General features: G+C 43.9%; 1 protein-coding gene across 2 annotated transcripts in view; it reads left to right on the top strand.

Annotated features, from left to right (window-relative positions):
* Positions 1-12,358, top strand: part of SMCHD1 (structural maintenance of chromosomes flexible hinge domain containing 1) — a 449,735-nt gene that overhangs the window by 293,742 nt on the left and 143,635 nt on the right. For both annotated transcript variants that reach the window (XM_056521656.1, XM_056521657.1), the window contains exon 33: positions 10,824-10,939. In XM_056521656.1, coding sequence (XP_056377631.1) covers positions 10,824-10,939 — 116 coding nt within the window. The remainder of the gene's footprint in view (positions 1-10,823; positions 10,940-12,358) is intronic.

Below are 12,358 nucleotides of genomic sequence, written 5' to 3'. Positions count from 1 at the left end.
AGGTATATGCAGAGCACCGCCCCCTCTCCCCCCCTTCCCTATAGGTATATGCAGAGCACCCCCCCTCTCCCCCTTCCCTATAGGTATATGCAGAGCACCCCCCGTCCCCTATAGGTATATGCAGAACACCCCCCTTCTCTCCCCCTTCCCTATAGGTATATGCAGAGCACACCCCCTCTCCCCCCTTCCCTATAGGTATATGCAGAGCACCCCCTCTTCCCTATAGGTATAGGCAGGGTTAAAAACAAAATTAAAGGATGCTCACCTGATATCCCGTGCAGCGATCTCCTCAGCAGGGGCCCGCGTCTTCTCCCCTCCACAGTACATGCGCCGGATGAGTGACGTCATCGGCGCCTGTACTGCGTGCTGCGTGGGGGCGGAGGTCACGTCTCCTCTGCAAGCTGCAGATGCGGCTCACACAGAGGAGACGCCTTCTCCTGTATGTGCGTATATTGCGCATACAGGAGAAGGCACCGCTGTCTGCAGGGGATCTGGGACGAGTGTCCGGGACCTCAGCGGCGGCGGGTCAGTTCGCCCCTGGCACCCCCCCTTGAGAGTGGAACCCGGGATGGCCGCCCCCCCCCCTTGGTTCGCCACTGCTCAGAAGAGAAGGATCGTCATTGGGCTTTTGATGAGAAAATTTGGTTGGAATAGAAGTCGGGGGCCATATGCATTTACAAAGCCCCCGTGGTGCCAGAAGAGTGGACCCCCCCTCTTACATGTGACCCCATTTTGGAAACTACACCCCTCACGGAATGTAATAATGGGTGCAATGAGCATTTACACCCCACTTTTGGAATAGTGAGCTGTGCAAATGAAAAATAAAATTTTTCATTTTTTCGGATGACTGTTCAAAAAATCTGTCAGACACCAGTGGGGTGTAGATGCTCACTGCACCCCTTGTTACATTATGTGTGGGGTGTAGTTTCCAAAATGGGGTCACGTGGGGTCCACTGCTCTGGCACCATGGGGGCTTTGTAAACACACACATGGCCTTCCATTCCAGACTAATTCTCTCTCCAAAAACCCAATGGCGCTCCTTCTCTTCTGAGCATTGTAGTGCACCCGCAGAGCACTTAACATCCACATATGGGGTATTTCCTTACTCAGAAGAAATGGGGTTACAAATTTTAGGGGGCTTTTTTTTCCTATTACCCCTTGTGAAAATGAAAAATTTGGGGTAACACCAGCATTTCAGGAATTTTTCTTTTTTTTTAATTTTCATGTCCAACTTTAACGAAAATTCTTCAAGACCTGTGTGGTGTTAAGGCTCACTATACCCCTTGTTACATTCCTCGAGGGGTGTAGTTTCCAAAATGTGCTCCCATGTGGGTGTTTTGTTTTATTTATTTTTTTGCGTTTGTCTGAGCTGCTGTAGACCTCAAATGTACATGGCGCTCTCTCTCCTGAGCCTTGTGCGTCCGCAGAGCATTTTCCGTCCACATATGGGGTATTTCCGCACTCGAAAGAAATTGTGTTACAAATTTTGGGGGTCTCTATCTCCTTTTACCTCTTGTGAAAATGTATAGTATGGGGCAAACACCAGCATGTTAGTGAAAACTTTTCTTTTTTTTTTTACACTAACATGCTGGTGTAGCCCCTAACTTTTCCTTTTCAGAAGGGGTAAAAGGAGAAAAAAAAATTTGAAACGCAATACCCCATATTTGGCACTAAACTGTTGCCTTGAAATACGACAGGGCTCTGAAATAAGAGAGCACCATGCGCATTTGAGGCCTAAAGGAAAAATTTGCAATAGGGGCGGACCTGGATACAAGAATGGCGCTGGTCTCCACCAAAATCCTATAGTAGTGTTTCCCAAACAGGGTGCCTCCAGCTGTTGCAAAACTCCCAGCCTGCCAGGACAGTCAATGGCTGTCTGGCAATACTGAGAGTTGTTGTTTTGCAACAGCTGGAGGCTCCATTTAGGAAACACTGCCGTATGAGAAGTTTTTAACTCCTTAAGGACTCAGGACGTACCGATACGTCCTGAGCCCAGCTCCCGGTGTTTAAAACGGGGTCACGCCGTGATCCCGCATTACACAGAGTCGGTCCCGGCTGCTAATCATAGCAGAGACCCTGGGCTAACAGCGCGCGGCACCGATCGTTGTGCCGCGTGCTGTTAACCCTTCAGACGCGGCGATCAAAGTTGACTGCCGCGTCTGAAAGTGAAACTAAACGCTTCCCGGCAGCTCAGTCGGGCTGATCGGGACATCGCGATAAAATCGCGATGTTCCGATAAGCTGGGAAGCAGGCGGAGGTCTCCTTACCTGTGTCCTCGGCGTCAGATCGGGGTTTGATTGCTCCAAGCCTGAGCTACAGGATTGAGCAATCGAGCCCCTATCTCTCTGATCTGTGCAGAGCTATGGCTCTGCAGGGATCAGCATAAGAGATCAGTGTGTGCAGTGCTATAGGTCCCTATGGGGGCTATAACACTGCAAAAAAAAAAGTGAAAGAAAAAAGTTAACAGGTCATTTAACCCCTTCCCTATTAAATGTTTGAATCACCCCCCTTTTCCCATAAAAAAAACTGTAAATAAAAATAAATATATGTGGTATCGCCGCGTGCTTAAATGTCCGATCTATAAAAATATATAATTAATTAAAGCGCACGGTCAATGGCGTACGCGCAAAAAAATTCCTAAGTCCAAAATATCGTATTTTTGGTCACTTTTTATATCATAAAAAATGAATAAAAAGCGATCAAAAAGTCCGATCAATACAAAAATGGTACCGATAAAAACTTCAGAACACGGCGCAAAAAATGAGCCCTCATACCGACCTGTACGCGGAAAAATAAAAAAAAGTTAGAGGTTAGAAGATGACAATTTTAAACGTATACATTTTCATGCATGTAGTTATGATTTTTTTTCAGAAGTGCGACAAAATCAAACTTATATAAGTAGGGTATCATATTAATCGTATGGACCAACAGAATAAAGATACGGTGTCATTTTTACCAAAAAATGCACTGCGTAGAAACAGAAGCCCCCAAAAGTTACTAAATTAACTTTTTTAAACAATTTTGTCGCACAATGATTTTTTTTTCCGTTTCACCGTGGATTTTTTGGTAAAATGACTGTCACTGCAAAGTAGAATTGGTGGCGCAAAAAATAAGCCATCATTTGGAATTTTATGTGCAAAATTGAAAGAGTTATGATTTTTAGAATGTGATGAGGAAAAAATGAAAATGCAAAAACGGAAAAACGCTGAGTCCTTAAGGGGTAAATTTTTATTGCGGGGGACGTGTAAGGGTATATGTATATGTAGTGTTTTACTTTTTATAATGTAGTGTTTTTAGGGTACATTTACACGGGAGCAGGTTCACAGTGAGTTTTCCCAGGATCCACTAACAGACCGTACATGCTGGGAGTTGGGGTTTTGCAACAGCTTTAGGCACACTGGTGGGGAACCACTGAGTTAGGAAACAGACTCTTGCTCAGTGATTCCAACCAGTGTGCCTCCAGCTGTTGCACAACTACAACTCCCAGCATGTACAGTCTGTCAGTGCATTCTGGGAGTTGTAGTTTTGCAACAGCTGTAGGCACATGGGTTGGAATCACTGAGTTAGAAAAGAGACTCTAGCTCAGTGTTTCCCAACCAGTGTGCCTACAGCTGTTGCAAAACTACCACTCCCACCATGCACAGACAGCCGAAAGGCATGCTAGGAGTTGTAGTTATCCAACAACTTGGGAAGAACAGTTTGGAAACCGGTAAGTAGTGGTCTCCAAATTGTAGCCATCTTCGCTGTTGCCTGCTAGAAGTTACAAAACTACAACTCCCAGCATGCCCAGACAGGCTTTGACTGTCTGTGCATGCTGGGAGTTGTAGTTTTGCAACATCTGGAGGGCCACAGATTGGAGACCACTGTGCAGTGGTCTCCAAACTGTGGTTTCCAGATGTTGCAAAACTACAACTCTCAGCATGCCACGACAGTCCAGATATGCTGGGAGTTGTAGTTCTGTAACATCTGGCCCTTCAGATGTTGCAGCACTGCAACGCCCAGTATGTTTGACTGTCTGGGCATGCTGGGAATTGTAGTTTTGCATCATCTCGAGGGCTACAGTTTGGAAACCTGTGGCCCTCCAGATGTTGCAAAACTACAACTCGCAACATGCCAAGACTGTCCAGGCATGCTGGAAGTTGTAGCTCTGCAACATCTGAAGGGCCAGATGTTACAGAACTACAACTCCCAGCATACCTGGACTGTCTGGGCATGCTGAGAGTTGTAGTTTTGCAACATTTGGAAACCACAGTTTGGAGACCACTGCACAGTGGTCTCCAATCTGTGGCCCTCCAGATGTTGCAAAACTACAACTCCCAGCATGCCCAGACAGTCAAAGGCTGTCTGGGCATGCTGGGAGTTGTAGATTTGTAACTTCTAGCAAGCCACAGTGAAGATCACTCACCAAATAGGATCTTCACTGTCACCTGCAGTCTCCTCCGCCGCAGCTCTTCATGTGCCTGCTGCCGCTGCTCCTGACCTGCCTGCCGCTGCTGCCCCTGCCAGAGACCCGATCAGCCCGGAATCGCCGTGAATCTGAAGTGCCGACATGGGGGGGGGGGGGGGGGGGTTTAAGTACTGGGACGCGAGGGTGTATCCATATGCCCTCTGTCCCCAACAGGATAAGGAAGTATTAAATAGTGCCCATGGTACTGATCAGCATTTTTATTTTTTTGTGGTGCAGGCGCTTTTTCGTGTTATAGCGGCTTTATTTATTTTTTTGCACCTATAGGCGGTCCGTGCCACCAGTAGCAGACCTGTGCTGTGTTGACGTAACGTACCTCTTTTTGCAGCCTGCCCCACCCTTGATTTATCACTGATCAGTGGTTTTTTTTTTTGTTTTGTTTTTTAGTTCAGGCAGGTGCATTTTTTGGGGTTAAGCGTTTTACTTTTTTATTTTCCGGGTGTTTTGTGTGTGTCTGTGTACATGCCACCAGCCACTGTTCGCGGCTGAGTGGCCGGACACCCCCCCCCCCCCCCCCACTGACTTCTGCGCCCCCTGCCACCACCAAGCGCTAATCAGTGCGCACACCACTGATTAGTTAAACGCTTTTTTGGGGCACAGGGATTTTTTCGGCGCTAGAAGTCCATTCCCCCCCTCCCCCTTTTTAGTTTATATTTTTTCTGTTAGGGTGGGTTTAGTTAGGTTACAGCGGGTTGGGGAGGTAGTATCATACCACATACACAAATAAAGTTTTCCCCACACACATACACACACCCCCATGCCCATTAGATTAGGGAAATGGCCCGCTGGGCGTTTCCAGCGGAGGAGGCATTTGCCATACTTGCCTCCGACACTGAAAGCGCCACAGAGGACGAGGAAGACCCCTCTGTCTTTATTTACTCGTCCTCCTCATCATCTGGTTCTGATGATGAGCCACCAAGGCAGTGGAGACCACAAACCTCCTCTGGTCCTGACCCTGTGCCCCATGCTAGTACAAGTCCCCCTGGCGCTCATACTAGTCAAGCCCCCCTGCCAAGTTCACTGGCACCCTGTACCGGAGAACTTGTCTGGACTGAGCCAGCGGACCACGAGCCTGTGATTCCGGAGTTTGTTGGTGACTCAGGAATCAATATTGAACATCTGGTTCACGGCTTTGTCAATCTGATGGTTGAGCAGACAAATCTGTACTCCCAACAGTTCGTTGCCGCAAACCTGGGCTCTTTTTTGGCTCTTTTTATGACCGCGTGGACAACATCATGCTGGTCATCAATCACAAATGTTGGGTGGCCTGTGTCCCTGGTAGGGAGGTCGCTGTTGATGAGCCTCTGATCATCTTTAAGGGGAGACTCAGCTTCCGTCAATACATCCCAACCAAGCGAGCGCGATATGGCTTGAAGATGTATAAACTTTGCGAGAGTCCTCAGGGTACACTTGCAAGTTTATGGTGTATGAGGGACGAGATTCCCGTATTGAACCCCCAGAATGTCCCCCACTCTGGTTGTTAGTGGGAAAATCGTTTGGGGTCTTTTGCACCCTTTGCTAGATAAAGGTTACCACCTTTTAAGTGGATAACTTTTGCACTTGTATCCCTTTCTTCACATCCCTCGCCACCAGATCCACGCTCGCTTGTTGGACAGTCCGGAAGAATCAAATAGGCCTTCCTTCCTATCCCCTTCAAATTCCTATCTCCCGAGGTGAGTCCTGTGTCCTTACCCATAAAAACCTGTTGCGGGTCAAGTATAAGGACAAGAGGGATGTCTTTATGCACACCACAATTCATGGGAATGGCAGCACCCCTGTCCCTGTGCGAGGTACCGTTGGACCGGTCCTCAAGCCAGATTGTATTCTGCACTACAATCGGTATATGGTGGGTGTTGATCTTTCTGATCAAGCCCTTAAGCCATATAATGCCATGCAGAAAACACTGGTATGGTACTAAAAAGTTGCAGTCTACATGGTACAGGTTGCCATCTATAACTCTTTTGTACTGTCCCAAGTTCTAAAGGCTCTCATCTTTGGTGACCGCCAAAGAGCGCGTCAGAGCACCTCTGGAACTGTGGACCCCCCCGGATTGTCCCCGGTCAACACTTTCCAGGTGAGGTCCCCCACACTGGAAAGAAGGGACGATCCCAGAAAAAAATGCAGTGTCGCAAGAGGGGAATTTGGAAGGACACAACCACTCAATGTGACACTTGCCCCGATCATCCGGGACTTCCATGGACTTCTACATTTTTAATCCTTTAACCAAATTTTTATTCCCCAGAACTCGACTCCAATGTACCAGTCTAGAGTACATTGTCTTCCAAATTTAAACAAACCCCCCAAAAATTATCCCAAAGCCTGTTTTGCAATACCCCCGATATCTTTTTTTTTTATTTTTTTTTTATTTTTCCCCCCCCCCAAAAAGGTCATAGGACACAGAGTCAACAGCATTGGGAGTTTGCAGTTGCAGCTCTCTCTCCCCACCTGAGCGGAGTGCGCATTTGAGGTAACAGAATAGGGACAGAATGATGATTCATGACATAGGTCAGGTATCATTTTAACTTTTGGCTATACTCTGGGTCATCATTCAAGGAAATTAATTGGCATATCAGTATTAAAATTGCAATTTTCATTCCCCCTGATAGTACACTTCATCCATTCCTGAAAAATACATTTAGAGAACACCCATCTGTTCCAAATCTCCACTTCACCCCTATACACCTTCCCTAGGGGGTGTACTGTTTGTAATAGGCTCACATGTGGTTATTCCTTTCTTGTATTTTCCTCTGAATGTATGTAACTGTTAGGTCTGTAGGAAACATCAGCCTCAAATGTCGTATTCCCAGGCGACAATTCGGAGTCACATGTTAGTTGTTCCCAGAAAGATGAAGCAGAGCATACGTTGAAAATTGCAATTTTTAAAAGCTACCCTTCATCCATTCCTGGAAAATAAATTTAGGAAACACCCATGCGTTCAAAATGTCCTCTTTAGCCCTATACTTATTACTCAGGGTGGGTACTTTCTGTAATGGTGTCACATGTGGGTGTTTCACTTTTGTATTTTCCTCTGAATGTATGTAACCGTCAGCTACTGATCTGCAATAGGCCACAAAGGCAAACTGATCTCTCTGACTTCTGAGCTTTGTTCTGCGCCCGCCCAGCACTTTACTCCATATGTGGATGTGTTTCCATAGTCAGGGGGAAAAGCCCCCCTTGTGAAAATGTAAAAAAATTGGGTACCCCCACCATTTCATTGTAAAAAAAATAACATTTTTCAATTTATGGCCCACTTTTAAAAAAACCTGTAAGGTGTAAGTACTCCCTGTACTCCTTGTTACCTTCCTTGAGGGGTGTAGTTTCAAAACTGTGGTCCCTTGCCAGATTTTTTTTTTTTTTTACATCTTATGTCAGAACCTCATCCATTGCAGTGCAAAGCACCACTTTAGGCCTCAAATATCATCGGTGCTGTCTCACTCCTAAGCCCCGCATAGTGCTTTACAGCCTTATATGGGGTATTTCCTTATTCTGGAGAAATTGGGCTACGATTTTTGTGGAGATTTTTTTCTCTTACTACTTGTGAAACTAAAAATGTTATGTTTAATACCAACAATTCAGTGTTAAAAATAAAATCTTTAACTTTTACGGTGTAAGTACTCACTATAACCCTTTTTTACGTTCCTTGAGGGGTATAGTTTCTAATATGGTTTCACATGTTTGGGGTTACTTCTGTTCTTGCACAATGGGGGCTTTGTAAACGCACATGGACCCAGACTTCAATTCCAACAAACTTTTCACTCCAAATGCCCAATGGCACTCCTTCTGTTCTGAACATTGCAGTGCGCCTGCAGAGCACTTTACATCCACATGTGGGATATTTTCTTTCTCTGGCAAAATTGCACTATAAATTTTGGGAGCCTTTTACCCTATTACCCCATGTGAAAATGAAACATTTGGTTTAAAATGATCAATATAGTGTTAATAATCGAACTTTTCACACTTACGGCCCACTGTTAAAAAACCTGTGAGGTGTAAGTACTCACTGTAACCCTTGTTACGTTCCTGGAGGGGTGTAGTTTTCAAAATGGTGTCACATGGGGGGATTCTGTTGTTCTGGCACCATGGGAGGTTTGTAAATTCACATGGCCTCAGACTTAAATTTCAGCAAAATTCTCTCTCCAAAAGTCCAATGGTGCCCCTTCTGTACTGAGACCTGTAGTGTGCCAGCAGAGTACTTAACATCCACATATGGGGTGTTTTCTTAATCGGGAGAAATTGGGCTTGAATTTTGGGTCCATTTTCTCCTATTACCCCTTGTGAAAATGAAAAATTTGGGGTAACGCCATAATTTTTGTTAAAAATCTAATTTTCCATTTTCACGTCCAACTTTAATGCAAAGTTTTAAGACTCACTATACCCCTTGTTACGTTCCTTGAGGGGTGTAGTTTCCATAATAGTATGCCATGTGTTTTTTTAATGTTTTGCTGTTCTGGCACCATGGGGCTTCCCAAATGCATTTGTTTTCAAAAATCCCAGTTTCTCTTTCCCTCTTGAGCCATGTTGTAAGCCCGCAGAGCACTTTGTCAACATATTAGGTATTTCCATACTCAAGAGAAATTGGGCTACAAATTTTGGGGGGCTTTTTCTCCTTATACCACTTTTAAAAATGAAAAACAATTGGGGCTACAAGAACATGTTAGTGTAAAAAATGCAGATTTAGATTTTTCTCCTCCACTTTGCTGCTATACACCTAAAGGGTTAACAAACTTTCTGAATGTCATTTTGAATACTTTGAGGGGTGTAGTTTCTATAATGGGGTCATTTATGGGGGTTTTCTCACAGAAAGGCCCCTCAAATCCACTTCAAACTGAACTGGTCCCTAAAAAATGCAGATTTTGAAATTTTTGTGAAAATTTAGAAAACTGCTGCTAAACTTTGAAGCCCTCTGATGTCTTCAAAAAGTAAAAAAAATGTCAACTTTATGATGTCAACATAAAGTAGATATATTGTATTTGTGAATCAATATATAATTTCTTATATATATATATATATATATATATATATATATATATATATATATTAGGGGTGTGAATCGCCAAGAATTTGGCGATTCGATTCGAATCGCGATACCAGTGTGGCGATTCGATATGTCGCGATATATCGCGATACCGTCTAGGTGACGATACATCGCGATATATCGCCCCACCTGGGAGCATTCATAGATCCCAATAGACGCCGCTGTCAGCTTTGACAGCGGCGATCTAGTACTCCGGTGCTGCAAAATAAAATAAAACACACTTTATCTTACCTGCCAACGAGCCCCCGGAGCTCCGGTACAGTCCGGTACAGGTGTTCGGTCCCCGGGCTGTATTCTTCTTACTTCCTGTTAGTCCGGCACGTCACATGGAGCTTCAGCCTATCACCAGCGGAGGCGGGACATCGCTGCGGCTGGTGATAGGCTGAAGCTCCATGTGACGTGCCGGACTAACAGGAAGTAAGAAGAATACAGCCCGGGGACCGAACACCTGTACCGGAGCTCCGCGGGCTCGTTGGCAGGTAAGAAAAGTGCGTTTTATTAAAAATTCCACATCCCTAAAAGAATCGATTCAAAAATATTTTGAATCGATTCTGTATCGGCAAATGAAAAATCGCGATTATCGCGAGAATCGATTTTTTCTTACATCCCTAATATATATATATATTATCCATTTTCCTTACAAGCAGAGGGTTTCAAAGTTAGAAAAATGCAAAATTTTCATGAAATTTGGGGATTTTTTACCAAGAAAGGATGCAAGTAACAATGAAAATTTGCCACTATGTTAAAGCAGAATGTCACGAAAAAATCTCTGAATCAGAAAGAAAGGTAAAGGAATCCCAGAGTTATTGATATATATAAAGTGACAGTGGTCAGATTGAGGTGAAAATGAGCTGCATCCTTAAGGGGTTAAAAAAAAATTCTCTGTGCACCAGGAAATTAGCCATTACCCCTACTACTTACAAATCTGCATCTGGCTGTAAAGCTGGTCATACACATTAAAAGCTGTATGCTGAATGCTTGTGTGGCCAAACTGATTTTGTCCCCCTCTCCCCAAAACACATGCACACAAGCACTAAGCATTCTTTTTAATTGGGAGAGGGGATAAGCTACTACCTGTCAGGAACCTCTCACTTTTGGGAACAAAAGGATGAGATTCAGCTTGCCGGATCCTTCTCTTTCCCAACATCATCAACTGTCAAGAGACCCACAAACACAATACATTGTTGCAAGTCCTATCCAACAGTAATCTATTGTTCATGACCAGTTTAAGGCAATTGGCTAAAGGAGAAGAAACTGTAAGCCTAGACCCTCAGGATCAGGATGACATTAATCTAAACCCTTGTAATCTGTTTGTTTGTTTAGACTTTGTGGTTAGTATTCTTTCTGAAGATGGAGATGTCATTAAGAACCTTAACCCAGCATGCTGTTCCATGAAAATGTGGAAGTCACAAACAACTGGTGGAAAACCCCCAGCTACTGTAAGCCCAAATTTTACATTTTTAAATACACTAACAATTAAAATGTTATGAATAAAGGGGAGTCATTGACATATCAAAAAAAACAGTTTTGAGTTTTAGTAATAAGTTAGTAAAGGGTATGTTTACATGTACTTCATTAGTGAATTTCATTCAGCAATTCTACTATTCAGTTCATTAATTTGTTCAACTGTAGCTGTGGATTGGATCCCAGCTATTTCCTGAACTTAACATTCCCTTTGTAGACGTGGTGAAAGTGGTGCGCACTATTGTATTGCTTTGTCACTTTTTTTTTTAATTACAAGGCCATTAACCTGTTAAGGACATGAGGTAAGTATATGCCCTTGCGTCCTGGTACTTAAGGACGCAGGGCCTACCTGTACGCCCTGGTCCTGTTACGTGGGTTTGAAATGTGTTCACGAGCTGAGCACTCGTCATGCCCCATGGCTCCCTGTTGCGATCAGCAGCCAGGACCCAGGGTAATGCCGAACATTGCTGATCGGACGAATGCCCGGCATTAACCCTTTAGACACCGCAATCAAAGTTGATTGCTGCATCTGAATGTTAAGAAAACAATCCCGGCAGCTCAGTGGGGCTGATCAGGACAATCCTGGTGTCCCGATCAGCTGAGAGGACGCCGGGAGGGCCCTTACCTGCTTCCTCGTTGTTCGATCGGTGATCTGATGCTCCCAGCCAGCCATGTCAGGTGGTAGCAACAGAGCACCAATACCACTGATCAATGCTGAGCTAAAGCTCAGCATTGAGCAGTGTATGCAATGGGAAAAAAAATTTGACAAATGTAAATAAGCCCCTCCCCTAATAAGTTTGAATCACCCCACATTTCCCCCCCCCCTTTATTTTTTAAATAATGTAATAAAAAATAAACGTGTGGTATCGCCACATGCGTAATGGTCCAAACTATTAAAATATAAGTTTAGTTAAACCGCACAGTTGATCAGGTACACGTAAAGAAATACTAAAGTCCAACATTTTTGGTCACTTCATATACCATACAATTAATGAAAGTGTTCAAAACTACAGACCACAACACAAATGAGCCCTCATATACCCATGTGTACAGAAAAATAAAAAGTTATAGATGTCAGAAGTGGACAATTTTAAATATACTAATTTTGGTGCATGTAGTTATAATTTTTGTTTAAGTAGTAAAATAAAACTTACATAAATTAGGTGTATCCTTGTAACCGTATGGACCTACAGAATAAAATAAAGGTGTCATTTTTAACAAAAACGGAAGAAACGGAAACCCCAAAATTTACAAAATTTTTTTTTTTGTTTTTCACCGCACACAAATTGTTATAAAATAAGTGATGTCATTACAAAGTTCGATTGGTGACTCAAAAAACAAGCCCATATATGGGTCCGTAGGTGCAAAATTGAAAGCATTACGATTTTTAGAAT

The sequence above is a fragment of the Hyla sarda genome, chromosome 5, assembly GCF_029499605.1.
Source record: "Hyla sarda isolate aHylSar1 chromosome 5, aHylSar1.hap1, whole genome shotgun sequence".
NCBI classification, from domain to species: domain Eukaryota; kingdom Metazoa; phylum Chordata; class Amphibia; order Anura; family Hylidae; genus Hyla; species Hyla sarda.
The sequence above is the reverse complement of the archived record's forward strand: the minus strand, read 5'-3'. Positions and strand labels throughout refer to the sequence as shown.